The sequence below is a fragment of the Canis lupus genome, chromosome 20, assembly GCF_003254725.2.
Source record: "Canis lupus dingo isolate Sandy chromosome 20, ASM325472v2, whole genome shotgun sequence".
Classification (NCBI taxonomy): domain Eukaryota; kingdom Metazoa; phylum Chordata; class Mammalia; order Carnivora; family Canidae; genus Canis; species Canis lupus.
This window is the reverse complement of record NC_064262.1, coordinates 7,228,436-7,244,753: the sequence shown is the minus strand read 5'-3', so window position 1 is coordinate 7,244,753 and position 16,318 is coordinate 7,228,436. Positions and strand designations below refer to the sequence as shown.

Genomic DNA, 16,318 nt, shown 5'->3' with positions numbered 1-16,318 from the left:
AAGTGAGAGCTTACAGCCTTCTCAGACCTTTCCTGAGCGTGTGTACAACTTTGGGCATACAGCTCACCATATGCCTGTTTACAGTCTTCCAGATTCTCATGATATGTTGGAATTTTTCAAAGTCTCTTATGATATTACCCAGAATTTTGTTTTACACTCTTTGGTTAGTGCGTTGTTGCAGCAACTATTATGCAGGTGGAGTTTTCTGAAAATGGAGCTTCGAAGGAGCTTCGACTCCAGTCTGCCCCCTCTAGTGGCTGCCAGGCTGGTTTCTACTATGATTCTGTATTAGTGTTCAAGGGTACAGTTGAGCTAGAAGGTGGAAGGGGTGGGAATGGAGCATGTTAAAAGCCTCAAAGCCCTTTGTTTTTTTTACAGAAATTCAGATGTTTTCCTGAATATAAATACTCCTCAGACTTTGTCATTATTCTCTTTTCTCTTACAAAGAAGAGGATTTACAAGAGGCTCTCACTCTGCTAACATTGCTGACATCACTATGTGTCATCTTGTCATATATTTTCTGTATTTATCAAACCCTAGTTGGCAGTAATATTTTTAAAGTAATAAATGCATAGCATTTCAGTTTCCCTTCATAAACCATTCTTTGTCAGTGATCGAAGTCGTGAGATCCCTTTTGTGTCTTAGTAGATAGGGAAACAGGAATGGAGTTGCGTCTCCATTTTAGAGATGAGCAAACAGGCTCCTAAAGGTGAAGTGTCTTGCCCAGTGTTTCCAGCTTGCTCCCAGTTAAGTGTTAACTCCCAGTTAATCAGTTTCTTTTCTTCTGCCCAGTTGACTCAAGCAGAATTGTGATTTTGGTATATGAAAAAAACAAGATATGATAGTTGATTTTTATATATTTTTTAAATTTTTTGATAGCTGATTTTTTAAATGCAATTGTGTGTTATACCATAAGAAGTTTAAAGACTTAAGTGTTAGAACTTTTATTCCATAGTCAGTTATCTCAATGTCGATACTGTTTTCTGTTTTCACTTGAACTCTTCCACGTCCTTTAATTTATAGTTGTGCCCATTTCGCATTTGGATGCCTAAGATTGTACACTATTCAGAGACTTCAGGGAAACAACAAGAGACTTCCTTGTTCCATATTTTTGATATGCCAGTAATACCATTACATACCCTGAACTCAGATTTTTCTTTTTTTTTTTTTTTTTATTTGGCCTTATAAATCCTGCCTATGTCCAATTAAAGTAAGTTGACAGCAGCAGATTTAATTAGATTGATAGCAGGCAGCCTGGGTGGCTCAGCAGTTTAGTGCCGCCTGATCCTGGGGCCCAGGGCCTGATCCTGGAGACCCAGGATCGAGTCCCACGTCGGGCTCCCTACATGGAGCCTGCTTCTCCCTCTGCCTGTGTCTCTGCCTCTCTCACATGCGCTCTATGTCTCTCATGAATAAATAAATAAATCTTTAAAAGAAAAATAATTAGTTTAATAGCTATATGTTTCTATGTGAAGCTGTTTTCTCATCCATTATTTGCTTTATATCACTGAGATATATAGAACAGAAACAAAGTTATCCAGCATGTGGTTAATAGTTGGAAATGCCGTCAACCCTCAGTTATCATGGATAGTATGAGCATTTCCTTCAGTTCTTTTGGCAACTTAGTGTGCCCTGGGAAGTGGGATCAGAATATAAAAGGGAAGAAAAGATCATAGGGAGTGGAATTAATCAGGCAAGACTTGATGCAGGAGCTGGTACTTGAGCTGAACTTTGATGGAAGTGAAAGATCTCCCTTGGAGGAAGACTGGAGGTCACTCTCAGTGGTTAACACCAAGAAGGAATAAGAAAGGAGCTGGGAGCAGTAAATGTGGGACAGTAGTTTTAAGGGCTGCTGAAATCAGAGCTTTCTTTCTTCCTCTTTGATTCTTTTTTATTATGGTGAGAGAAATCCCAAACACCAAGAGACAGAAACTGATCAGGGGTTTCCTGGTCTTATTAGTGATGTTTCCAGCTTGTTATCCAAAGTGGGGCTTCTCCACTCTGGAATGGCTCCCTTAGCAACAGAACTGGAAAACAGAGGAGTTTGCCCTCCTTGGAGCAAAGCCTCTGCAGACTACTGGGTAACTGTCCATCTATCAGATGGGAGTGTTTTGACCCTTCTTTGTGGATTCTTAGAGGATGGGGATCAGAGGTCCTGGTGGCTTCCAGCCATAATCTTTTATTACCCAATCTGGGATATTGGGCTAGCTTTCCCTGAATATTTTAGAGATCATGACACATGTAGATTTTTAAATCATTTGGAGTAAGTAAATACAATTTCTAAACAACAGAGACTTTGAATAAGAGGTTGCAGACACTGCATGAAAATACATAAGCTAAAAGAAGAAAACACATAAGCCTTTTTTTTTTTTTTTTTTAGGTTGGGTACTCAGTTCCTGTATTCTTGTTTAAAAATAGGCAAGAGTTGTAGACCATGAATCTCTTCTGCTTCTCGAGAAATGGAAATCATTGTGTGGTATTATCAGGAGATCTTACACCCTGTGAAAGGCATTCTTCAGAGAATTGTCCAAAGTTGGAAGGTTCTAGAGGGACTTAAATGCCTAGCTGGGGGGGGTAAGGTTTGATCTAGTAAAGAGCTGAGAATTTCAGCACGAGACTCTCTCTTAAGAGAGTCTACTATCTTTGTCCAGCAGTATGCATGAGACATGAATAAAGTTAACCTAGCCTTATAAAACAGTTAAGTAAGGAAAATCATGTTCATCAGGAAAGGATCTATATCTTTATATACAAAGAGTCATTATTATTTCTCTACTTAGCAAACTCTCCCAGTACCTTCAGAGTACTTACAATCTATCAAAATGGAGTAAGTACACTTCTCAGGACCATGTATTTTTTAATTACTTAGGAGGTGCACTATGTTTTATGTAGACTGACATGTTGTTGCAATACCCAAATTCATTGTGATAGTATCTTTTTTGGGGGTGAGGAGTAATTTAAAACACATTTTCCCCTTTAAGAAGGTCAAACTATAGGGCAAAATATCCTTGTACCTTTTATAAGCTGCTTATACTCCTAACACAGATTAACTTCCCAGCACATAAAGGGAATACTAGAAAACCCTTGCATGATTAAATATGCCTCTGGAGGATTAAGTTTTTCCACATACTTTTGAAGCCAGAGCTATGAATAATGTTTCAGCATTAAACTTTCTGTATGTCTTGATTATGGGGGAGGGTTTTGCTCCAACTGTTCTTGCTGTTAGTTTTTCTGCTATTCAGATTTGCAGCACTGCAAAATTATCTGTGGAAACATAGACTTGAAATCTGAAAGGTTGATTAAGGTACAACAAAGTATCATCTCTGGAATTATTCTAATTTTTTTCAAAGTTTTTATCCATTTTTCAAACCTGTTTCTTCTTTTTCCTTACTGAAAACCTGGCACAAAGTAGCTAATTAGTGAGCTTAGTGGTTCAGAAATAAGTGATCACTAAGCACATAGTATTTATCATTTTGAAAAAGATCACTTAATTTTCATGCATATTTTTCTAAGACAAAATTCTTTCTTGCAAGGAATCTCTTTACTCCTGAGGGATTCAGTTACTATGTGCCTTTTTATCCAGGTGTTGGGTTGTCAGGTTAATTTACTGGGGTTCATCAGCCAAAGGCTTTGCTTTGTGTACCTTGAGGCATACTGATCACCCTTTTCTCCTCTGTGATTGCCAGTGTATCTCTTCCTTCCAGTCTGCAGGTCTTACCTTACCATCCTTGGCTTTCTTCATTGGTACTCAGCAGCCCCTTGATTTATTTGACCTCTCTTTTACCTTTATCTTTTCAATGCCCAAGTTTAGATGAGTCCTTTACCACATTTCTCCCAAAACTTGTATTTTCTGTCCTGAGAAAGGGCTTCCATTTCCTTTCTTGCATTTCCCACACAGCTGTCCCAGACCATCACCACTGTCCTGAAGCTCCATGGTCCACCCCATCCCCTTCTCTGGCAGCAGATGACCTTGCTGCCTGCTTTCAGACTCCAGGGCTTCTCACCCCCACCTCCCCGCTTTTCTAACTTAACACTACAGCTGCTTTGTTTCCTGCTAAAGGAGGGCTGCTCCTCCTAGCTCCAGCTTCATCAGGGCTTCAGAGTTCTTTCTCTTCTTCTGAGACCTTTCTCCAGCACTGGGGAAAAAACAGAGATTTTAATATTCAAATAAGTAATACATTTACATGGCTTTAAAAATTCAAGTAGTATTTACAGAGGTAACTACTTGACACCAGTTGTGTGTGTGCGTATTATTCCAGAGATCTTATATGCATGAACAAGCATACACATAGGTAAATTTCCCTTTCTTCCTCTTTCCTCCTCTATCTTTGTTTTTAAAACATTAATAGTAGACACGTGGTGTGGATATTGCTTTTAATATTTCTGCATGTCTTGGAAATAAGTTTACATCAATACTATAGAGCTACCTCATTCTTTTAATTATGCCCTTGATTGTAAATACGCCATAATTTTGTTAACCAGCCCCCTATTAAAGAGTAGCTTCTTCTAATCTTTTGTTATTGCAAACAATATTTCAGTGAGCATCATTACATGTTGACTTTTTTTTTTTACTCATGGACAACTATATCTATATGAAAAGTCTTTGAAGTGGAATTGTTGCATCAAAGGGTTTATACATTTTCATTTCTTTATGGAGGAATTTTTTTAAATTGTTTTCTATTTCTTATTTTGCTTCTCCAGCATTTCTATTCATGTGCCATTGATTTCTTGGATTTATCTTCAGTGTCTACTTTTTGATACATTCATCTCTATTTCTTCTGAGTTCCGAGAGAATTCTTGAGACATTCTGGTTCACTGTTTCCTTTCTAACATTCAGAATTCCTGTGATCTTTGAATTTTTAAATATGATAATCATTATTTTGTTCGCTTCTAAGAACTCATACATTCTCATATTGTTCACCTATCAAGACTGCAGGCCTTTAATCTTTTCATCAAAGGACAACATGTTATACAAAAAAAGTGCTTGATGCCTTTTCATAAAGCACACCAACACCCAGATAAAGAAACAAATGTTGTCAGTATCTGGAGCCTTCCTTGTTCCTCTTCCAGTTACAGTCCCTCCATGAGTAACCACTCTCCTGACCTAGATTCATTTTGCCTGTTCTTTTTTTTTTTTATTTTATTTATAAAAATGTAACCATACAGTAAATATTGCTTCTCTCTTCTTTAACATGATGTTTGTAAGAATTATCTATATTGTTGCCGGTAGGTATAGTTTGTTTTCATTGCTAAGTAGTATTCCATTGCATGAATATGCCAGTTTGTTCATTCATTCTACTATTGATGGATGCCTGAGTAGTACCTAGTTTGGACTATCATGAGTAGTGCTGCTATGGACACTTTGGGTCTTCTGATGCACAACTGTATACCTTTTTTGTAGATTATTATATTAATATATTTATATATTATATATATGTTATATATATGTATAAAATCATGTCTAGGAGTATAATTGCTTGATCACAGGGCATATAAATGCTAAGCCTCTAAATCGCTTTCTCATTTTGCACTCCCGTGAGAATCCTAGTTGTTCTACATTCTTGCCAGTACTTGGTATCTTCTTTTTCATTTTAGCCATTTTGGTGTGTAAAAAGTAGGATTTCATTATGGTCTTAGTTTTCATTTCCCTAATCACTTGTAATGTTGAGAGCAACTTTTCATATGTTTTATTGGCCATTTAGGTATCCTCTTTTGTGACATGCCTGGTGAAATTTATTTTTACATTTTTAAGCTATTCTGCTTAAAAAATATATATATATGGTTAGCCAGTAGATCACATTTCACACCCATTTATCCCTCTCTTTGCCTTTATCCTTTTTAATTTTTTTCTTGGCTCTTTTCTGGCTTGTTATTTTTTTCCTTAACAATTGAACATTAGAAGTAGGTAACCCCAGGGGCACCTGGGTGACTCAGTGGTTGAGCATCTGCCTTTGGCTCAGGTTGTAATCCAAGGGTCCTGGGATCGAGTTCTACATTGGGCTTCCTGCAGGAAGCCTTCTCCCTCTGCCTATGTCTCTGTCTCTTTCTCTGTGTCTCTCATGAGTAAATAAATAAAATCTTTAAAAAAAAAAAAAGTAGGTAACCTCAGCTTTTCTGGGAATTTTAGTGAATTTGCATGAGACTTAAATTTTATTTGAAAAAATTGTCATCTGAACTGGAAGACAATGTCATTGTTTCTAAAACGAGAAAAATGATAAATACTAAGCCCTCCCAGTTTTTGCCCACCAGATTGCATTATTATCCCCATATTTAATTCTAGTTTTAGTTTCATTTTTGACAGGTGCTTGTAGAAGTGAAAATATTGTAATATGCTTTTAAAACCTGCAACCTCTTTTTAAAAATTATAAATGTTTTACAGGTTCTTGATCAATATGAACGAGAAGGATTTAATTTCCTAGCGAAGGTGTTTAATTCTTCACATTCCTTCTTAGAAGATTTGACTGGTCTCACATTGCTGCATCAAGAGACCCAAGCTGCTGAGGTAAGAATAAAGAAAGCTCTCTGTACTGAGGACTGGTGTGTTTGAAACCTACTTGATACTCAGGTTTATGGAAAAGTAAAGAAGCAGTTAATTATGATGTTTTTCCTTAGAACAAACATGGCTAAATAATTTTTCTAATTATCAGAAAAGGAGGAACCTTTTCAGTTGCTGGATGTTGATGTGTGCAGATTGTTATATAGTAGGTGCCCAATCCACATAATTAAAGGGAGTAAAGGTTATGGATTTTCAAGCACCTCTGGTCCTCTCTAAAGACTAGCCATGCCTGTGGCCATGGGAGAGTTGGCTCTGATGTCCACACATCAGAATGTAAGACAGTAAAGACAAGGGCTCTGGCCATGTTCTTCAGAGAGGATATGCCTGGCTTTTATTTCATAATTAGATACATCTTCTGAGATCACTGAACTCTATTATAAAATGGCTTCCGGGGGATCCCTGGGTGGCACAGCGGTTTGGCGCCTGCCTTTGGCCCAGGGCGCGATCCTGGAGACCCGGGATCGAATCCCACATCGGGCTCCCGGTGCTTGGAGCCTGCTTCTCCCTCTGCCTGTGTCTCTGCCTCTCTCTCTCTCTCCGTGTGACTATCATGAATAAATAAATTTAAAAAGAAAAAAATTTAAAAATAAAAAAAGATAAAATAAATAAAAATAAATAAAATGGCTTCCCCAGTCACAATCTGAGAAAATTATGCTTTGTCACTTAGAATATATTGCAGATCTTAATTTCTTGTGTAGAAGTTCTTAGGAGAAATGTAGCCTGTCTTAGCATTTCCACAAGCTACATAAAGAAAGCCTTGAGTGCCTATGTCATGATGGAGTGGAACACTTGCAAAGATGCCATTAGTTCTATTGTCCTCTTTATGGATTACCATCCCATTCCCCCCCTTCCTGGGGTTGTGTCTTCCCCATTGGGGCAGTCCCCAGTAGTCAGTGAATAGACATTCAGACCCAATACTAGACTAGCTGATGGCAAACTAAGGCCGCTGTTTGAAAGATTGGAGCTAGTAGCACTAAGGAAAAGAGGAACTACCAAAGTCATATCCTCTGAGGCTTTCAGCAGATGGAGGTGAGAGTTTTAGGCACAACAGAGAAGCAAGATACTATATCTCAAATACTACTTCTAAGACTGGAATCATTTCTGGGATGCCCGGCTGGCTCAGTTGGAAGAGCATGCAACTCTTGAGCTGGGGGTCATGCGTTTGAGCCCCACATGGGGTGTAAAGATTATTTAAATAAATAAAACTTTAAAAAAAAAACCTTGAAACTAGTTCTTCTTTAACTTCCCTTGGTGTCCTCTGGGCATTCAGTAGTTGTAGTATTCCACTTATAACCAATAGTTAGATCTACATATTGTCTCATAGCTTCAGTTTCAGAAGATGAATGGCATCTCTGCTGAACTTACAGAGACTTGAGATTTTTCCCTAGAACTGTGATTGGTTCCCAGACACAGTTCAGAACATTATGTTGCTCATGGCCACCTTTTTATCCTTTGAGTAGCATTGTACTTACTGCCTGATGATGAGGTAAAAATAACTTAAAGATGTTTTCAACCATGCAATCGTTGACTAGTTTGCTGAAGGAATATTTCTCTACCCAGCTAGAAATAATTCATATACTTCTCTTTCATTGGCTAGATGAATTGCAACTTAAAATTGACCCCAAATTTCACTAATTAAAACAGAGCAGATGCTAGGATAATGGGCAGGTTCCTTGATGAAATCTGGCTTGTTTTACATTTGAGTTGGTCAAACATTAATAGCTTTTTCAAAGACCCAGAAAGAGAAGGGGAAGTTTAAGAGAACAATAGTGACTAAATAGATGGTGGGGCAGGAGGGGACATGGCTTCATCCACAAGTCTGTTTTCTTTTTGAAGTTTTCCTCTACTAAATTATATTTATAGTTTTGGAATCATAAGCTGCACATCCGATTTTTGATTAGAGATGGTAGACTGGTTGGCCTGTGAGCCAGATATGGCTTGCAGGTGTGTTTTGTTTGGCCTGCCCTGTGTGTTAAATTCTGAATAAAGTCAACATTTAAAACTAAGGAGTTTTACATAAAAAAATCTGAATTTTCCCATTTCCGACTTTGAAAATACCAGATCTGGCAAGCCTAGGCCTGCATTTCTTAATAGTGATGGTTAGCTGGAGCCAGGATGCAAATTATGTAGATAAATAATGTACTTTATATGAAATTTAAAGATGTAAAAAATATTCTGCATGAAAAGGAAATCTACATTTGTCCCTTACCACCTAGTTTCCTTTCTAGAGACAAATTGCTTTTTTACCCAAAGTTGTTGCTTTTTTACCCAAAGTTATTTTTTAAGTGCTATTCTCCATTTAAACAATGCTCTCAAGTTAATGACCCTAACAAAGGTGTTAGAATTTGCAATCCTGGGGCAGCCATGGTGGCCCAGTGGTTTAGCACCGCCTTCAGCCCAGGGCCTGATCCTGGGGACCCGGGATCCAGTCCCACAGCAGGCTCCCTGCATGGAGCCTACTTCTCCCTCTGCCTGTGTCTCTGCTTCTTTCTCTCTGTGTCTGTCATGAATAAATAAATAAAATCTTTAAAAAAAAAAAAAAAGAATTTGCAATCCTTATCTTAGAAAAGGATCATTCTTTTTCCTTTTTGTTTTTTAAGATTTTATTTATTTATTCATGAGAGACACAGAGAAAGAGGCAGAGACATAGGCAGAGGGAGAAGCAGGCTCCCTGTGAGGATCCCAATGCAGGACTTGATTCCAGGACCCTGGGATCACGACCTGAGCTGAAGGCAGGCACTCAACCACTGAGCTACCCAGGTGTCCCCATTATTTTTCTTAAAAAGCTTTAAATGGGGCTGTAGGTTTTTTTTTTTTTTAATTAAAAAAATTCTTGTCATTTTATTTCCTCTTATTTTCTATCATAGCAAGTATACTCTTTCATCCCCCACCCCCATTTCACCCATGCCTCCACCTACCTCCCCTCTGGTAACCATCAGTTTTTTATAGTTAAGAGTCTGTTTCTCAGTTTGTCTCTCTCTCTCTCTCTTTTTTTTTTTTTCAGTTTGTTTTTGTTTCATTATTTAAGTTCCACATATGACTGAGATCATATGCATATTGGTATTTGCCTTTTTCTGTATGACTTATTTCACTTAGCATTATATTTTCTTGATCTATTCATGTTGTTGCAAATGGCAAGATTTCATTCTTTTTTTTTATGGCTGAATCATATTCCACTGTAATTTTACCACATCCTCTTTATCCATTTATCTGTCAGTGGATACTTGGGCTGCTTCTGTAGTTTGGCTATTATAAATAATGATGCAGTAACCATAGGAGTACATGTATCCCTTTCAATTAGCATATTTTATTTGGGGGGTAAATACCCAGTAGTGTGATTAATAGATTGTAGGATAATCCTATTTTTAATTTTTTGAGGAATCTCCATAATTTCCATAGTGACTGCATCAGTTTCCATTCCTACCATCATTGCATGAGGGTTCCTTTTTCTCCATATCCTTGCCAACACTTGCTGTTTCTTATGTTTTTTATTTTAGCCATTCTGACAGATGTGAGGTAATATATCATTGTGGTTTTGATTTGCATTTCCCTGATGATGAGTGATATTGAGCATCTTTTGATATGTCTATTAACCATCTGGATGTCTTCTTTGGAGAAATGTCCATGTCTTCTGCCCATTTTTAAATTGGATTATTTGGTTTTGGGGTATTAAGTTGTATCAGTTCTTTATATATTTTGCATACTAACCCTTTATTGGATATGTGATTTGCAAATATCTTCTTCCGTTTGTAGATTGTTTCCTTAGTATTGTAGAGTGTTTCCTTCACTGTGCAGGAGCTTCTTATTTTGATGTAATCCCAATAGTTTATTTTTGCTTTTATTTTCCTTGCCTCGAATATAAAAATTAGTGAAACGGAATAAAGGGAAAGGAGAGAAAATAAGTGAAAATATCAGTGAGGGTGACAAAACATGAGAGACACCTTACTCTGGGAAATGAATAAGGGGTAGTGGAAGGGGGAGGTGGGCAGGGGGCTGGGGTGACTGGGTGATGGGCACTGAGGGGGGCACTTGGCGGGATGAGCACTGGGTGTTATGCTATATGTTGGCAAATCGAACTCCAATAAAAAAATTTTTTTAAAAAATAAAGAAAATATTTTCCTTGCCTCAAGAGACATATCTAGAAAATGTTGCTATATTCCATATTGGAGAGATTACTATCTGTGCTCTTGTCAAGGATTTTTATGATTTCAGGTCTCACATTTAGATCCGCAATCCATTTTAAGTTTATTCTTGTGTAGGGTGAAAGAAAATGATCCAGTTTCATTCTTTTTCATGTTGCTATCCAGTTTTCCCAAAACCATTTGTTGAAGAGATTTTTTTTTCCATTGTATATTCATTCCCCCTTGTTGAAGATTGACTGTATAATGGGTTTATTTCTGAGTTGTGTGTGTGTGTGTGTGTGTGTGTGTGTTTTAAAGGTTTTATTTATTCATGAGAGACAGAGAGAGAGAGAGAGAGAGAGAGAGAGAATGGCAGAGGGAGAGGCAGGCTCCATGCAGGGAGCCCGAGCCGACGGGGAAGTCGAGTCTCCAGGATCACGCCTGGGCCAAAGGCAGCGCCAAACTGCTGAGCCACCGAGGCTTCCCTATTTCTGAGTTTTCTATTCCACTGATCTGTTTCTTTTTTTATGCCAGTACCATACTGTTTTAACTGCTACGACTTTGTAATGTAACTTGAAAACATGGAATTGTGATACCAATTTTGCTTTTCTTTTTCAAGATTGGTTTGGCTATTTGGGGTCTTTTGTGGTTCTATACAAATTTTAGGAATGTTTAGGGGTGCCTGGGTGGCTCAGTTGGTTAAGCATCTGACCCTAGATTTTTGGCTTGGGTCATGATTTCAGGGTCATTGGATTGAGCTCTGCATTGGGTTCTGTGCTCAGTGCAGAGTTTGGCTGGGATTATCTCTCTCCTTCTCCCCACCTCCCACCAAAATAAATACATAAAATCTTTTTTTTTTTTAATTTAGGATTGTTCTATTTCTGTGAAAAATGCTATTGGTATTTTGATAGGGATTGTACTAAATCTGTAGATTGCTTTAGGTAGTATAGACATTTTAATGATAGTTGTTTTTCCAACCCATGAGCATGAAATGTCTTTCCATTTCTTTGTATCATCTTGAATTTCTTTTATTAGTATTTTTTATGGTTTTCAGAGTTCAGGTCTTTCACCTCCTTGGTTAAGTTTATTCCTAGATATTTTTTTGTTTTTCATGCAATTGTAAATGGGATTGTTTTCTTCATTTCTCTTTCTGCTGCTGTATTATTTGTGTATAGAAATGCAATAGATTTCTGTACATTGATTTTTGTATCCTGTGGACTTTACTGAATTCATTTATCAGTTCTAGTAGTTTTTTGATGGAGTCTTTGGGTTTTCTGCATAGAGTATCGTGTAATCTGAAAATAGTGAGTTTTACCTCTTCCTTAACAATTTGGATGTCTTTTATTTCTTTAGTTGTCTAATTGCTGTGGCTAGGACTTCTAGTACTATATTGAATAAAAGTGGTGAGAGTGGCTATCTTTGTCTTATTTGTGCCCTTAGGGGAAAAGCTCTTGGTTTTTCACCATTGAGTATGATATTGGCTGTGGGCTTTTAATATAAGGCTTTTATTATGTTAAGATAGATTTCGTCTAGACCTACTCTGCAGAGGGTTTTATTTTTTTTATCATGAAGGGATGTTATACTTCATCAAATACTTTTTCTCCATCTGTTGAAATGATCATACGGTTTTTATCCTTTCTCTTATTGATGTGTTGTATCATGTTGATTGTTTTGTGAATATTAAACCAGCCTCACATCCCAGTAATAAATCCCACTTATTCATGCTGTATGATTTTTTAAAATATATTTTTGAATTCTATTTGCTAATATTTTGTTGAGGATTTTTACATCTATATCCCTGAGACATATTTGCCTATAGTTCCCAATTTTGTGGTGTTTGTTTCTGGTTTTGGTATTAGGGTGCTACTGGCCTCAAAGAGTGAATTTGAAAGTTTTCATTCCTCATATTTTTGGGAATAAGTATTAACACTTCTTTAAATATTTGATAGAATTCATCTCTGAAGCTGTCTAGTCCTGGACTTTTGTTTGTTGGGAGTTTTTAGATTACTGATTCAATTTCTTTGCTGGTAATCAGTCTGTTCAAATTTTCTTTTTATTCCTGCTTCATTTTTGGGAGGCTGTATGTTTCTCAGAATTTATCCGTGTTTTCTGAACTGTCTGTCTATCTGATTTGTTGATATATAGGTTTTCATAATAGTCTGTTACAATTGTTATTCTGTTACTTCTGTGGTGTTGGTGGCGGTTTCTCCTCTTTCATTAGTGATTTTGTTTAAATTGATTTTTCTCTCTCTTTTTTTGAAATGAGTCTGACTAGAAGTTTATCCATTTTGATCTTTTTAAAGAACCAGCTTCTGTTTTCATTGATCTGTTCTATTCTTTTAATTTCTGCATCACTTATCTGCTCTAGTCCTTATTATTTCCTTCCTTTTGCTGGGTTCAGGTTTTGTTTGTTCTTTTTTCTAGCTCCTTTAGGGATAAGGTTAGGTTGTTTATTTGAGATTTTTTTTGCTTCCTGAGGTAGGCCTGTATTACTATAAACTTCCCTCTTAGAACCACTTTGCTATATCCCAGAGATTTTGGACCATTGTGTTTTCATTTTTGTTTCCATGTAATTTTCAATTTCTTGTTTGATTTCTTAGTTGACCCATTCATTGTTTTAGTAGCATGTTATTTAACCTCCATGTGTTTGTGCTTTTTCCAGAATTTTTTTTTCTTTTTCTTTTTTTTTTTTTTTTTGGTGGTGGTTGATTTCTAGATTCATAGCATTGTGGTCAGAAAAGATACATGGTATGATTTTGATTTTTTTTTTTTAATTCATTGAGACTTGTTCTGTGACCTAATATATGATCTGTTCTGGAGAATGTTCTGTGTGCACTTGAAAAGAATGTGTATTCTGCTGTTATAGGATAGAATGTTCTGAGTTTGTCTGTTAAATCCATTTGGTCCAGTGTGTCATTCAAAGCCACTATTTCCTTGTTGATTTTCTGCTTGGATGATCAAATGTAAGTGGGGTGTTAAAGTCCCCTGCTATTGTATTACTATTATTTCTTTTATGTCTGTTATTAACTGCCTTATGTATTTCAGTGCTCTAAATTGGGCTGTATTTTAAGACAAAGCTCAGCAGAAGGCCTCTAACAATAAAACGCATTGCCCCCTACATTATTTTACAATACTATGAAAAATATGTATGTGTGTGTAAATAAATATATATATATCAAAATCTAGGTGAAGGTAGTGTTTTGGTTTATGTATTTGATTCCCAATGCATTAAGAGGTATTTATTAATAAAAAAACAAAATTCTTCATTCCATATAGAAAGGTCCCAATTTATTTATTTTAGCAATGCAGTCAAGAATGCCCAGTTAAGGGCAGCCCGGGTGGCTCAATGGTTTAGCGCCACCTTCAGCCCAGGGCCTGATCCTGGAGACCCAGGATCAAGTCCCACTTTGGACTCCCTGCATGGAGCCTGCTTGCTCTCTCTCTGTGTTTCTCGTCAATAAATAAATAAAATCTTAAAAAAAAAAAAGAAAGAAAAGAATGCCCAGTTCACATCTTGGGCTTTTTTTATGCCTCAGTATTGGAATTACAAAAGATTCAACCAGATAATTACATGTGAGTGCATCATTTTGAATGTTGTTTATAAAATATGTGTTTGTACACATACTATTTTTATAACAGGAATTACTGAACACCTTTAAAAAATTTGATAGCAAGTCACTGTGCTGGTAACTGAATACAGAAGTTAATGAGATGAACTCATAGTCTAATATGAGAAACAGATGTAAATAGTGCATTCTAATATCAAAAATATTTTTAGTCATTTATATATATTAAGTGCTCAGAGAGCACTTACTCCTGCCTGGGGGAATAGGGATGTCAAAGAAAGCTTCACACAGAAGGGAACAAGTATTCCAGTTAAATTTTAAAATTTAATTTTTTTATTTAATTTTTTACTGAGCTATAATTGACATTCAACATTATATTAGTGTCAGGTGTTCAGTGTAAAATGATTTGATATTTGTATGTATTCCAAAATGACCATCACAATCAGTCTAATTAACATCCATCACCAGTTAGTTTTAAGGGATGAATAGACTGTCTTTAAAAATAAAACTGGATTGAAAAATAAATAAATAAATAAATAAATAAATAAATAAATAAAAATGGGGAGGGAAAGGAGAGGGAAGGGGTGGAAGGCATTCTAAACGAATAAAGGTCTCAGAGGCCAAGAGTCTTTAGTGTGTTACTCAGAATCATGAGCACGTAGTTGGAAGCAGAGTTATCTGAAATCAGATAAGGTGGGTTTTTTAAATAACAGCTTTATTGTGTTGTAATTCACATACCATGAAATTTACCCTCTTAAAGTATACAATTCAGTGGTTTTTAGTGTATTCACAGAGTTGTCATACTACTCTTACTTCTAAGTTTAGAACATTTTCATCGCCCAAAAAGAAACTCCATGCTCATTAACAGTCACTGCTCATTCTGCCTTCTTTCCAGGCCTGGCAACCACTACTGTACTTTCTGTCTCTATGGATTTGCTTATCCCAGACGTGTCATGTAAATGAAATCAAACAATATGTGGCCCATTGTGTCTGGTGTCTTTACCTAAGCATGATGTTTTCAAGGCTCATCAATGTTATAGCAAAATAATTATTTTTTCATTAAAGAAAGAAAAGTTTTGATGCTATTAAACAATCCCCTATCCTTTAACACCTGTGGTCTATCTCCCAAAATATAGACCCTTTCTAAAGGAAGAATGCAGAGCTGATCCTACTAGAGACTATAAATCCCTTTCTTTTCATAGAAAGGAACACAGGAATAATGGATTTGAAGATATATTCTGAGACAATCACCCAGATTTAGTGAGATTGACTAATGCAACCCAGTTTTTCGCACCCACCTTTCTTCCATCATCAAATGGCCCCCAGATGATTGTCATTATTTTAGGCTAGTTTACTATTGTTACCACAGTGCTGTTGAGATTGAAATTAACAGACAAATCACCAGGTTGGTTTCTGTTGGAGGAGGGGTGAGGTGTAAGGTGCAAAATAGGGACTGTGAATGTGGTGATGGGGCCAAGGGAGGGGCAGACAGATCAAACTTACAAAGACGAGTTTATTTGGGGGTAATGGTGATTTTGAGGTAATGGCATAAATGAATGGTATTAGAGATAGGATGGTGATAGAGCCTGGGGAAAAAGAGGGAGTCTGGTAGATGGATTTAGCTGGTAAAGAAAATTATCCTGTTTCACTGAGTGCAGTGACGAGAAGCTATTGAGCTAGTATTTAAATGAGGAATGTGTGTGATAGATTGACTGTCTTGAGTTGTAGCTTAAAAAATTAAAAATACTCCTCTCATAAATGTTTTTGCTAATGTTACGTCTCCTAAAGAAGAGGTCTTGGATGGAGACAGTCCTTAGTCTATAGTCCATCAATCTGCCAAATTATAGTTACATTCTACCCATGAGGTATTAGAAGGCCCTATGGAGAAAAGCCCCCCACCCCCCTCAGCTTTTGCCCTCTTAAAATGTTGCTATCCAAATAGGAATTTTGCAAACTTCTGATCCTTACTTTTTGAGAATGGGTTTGGATACTTGGAGATTAACCAGAGTTCCCTGTTGCTTATCCCTGTCTGTTTATTCCAGTTGGAATAAAAGGAAATGGCCTTAAAGTTGACAAAG

At 36.7% G+C, this 16,318-nt stretch overlaps 1 protein-coding gene across 16 annotated transcripts in view; it reads left to right on the top strand.

The window, feature by feature from the left end:
- Positions 1-16,318, top strand: part of ATG7 (autophagy related 7) — a 239,146-nt gene that overhangs the window by 109,250 nt on the left and 113,578 nt on the right. For all 16 annotated transcript variants that reach the window (XR_007404313.1, XR_003137836.3, XR_007404315.1 and 13 more), the window contains one exon: positions 6,377-6,499. Coding sequence is in view for 12 of the 16 variants with exons in the window: in XM_025449669.3 (XP_025305454.1) it covers positions 6,377-6,499 (123 nt within the window). In the remaining 4 variants the exon portion in view is untranslated. The remainder of the gene's footprint in view (positions 1-6,376; positions 6,500-16,318) is intronic.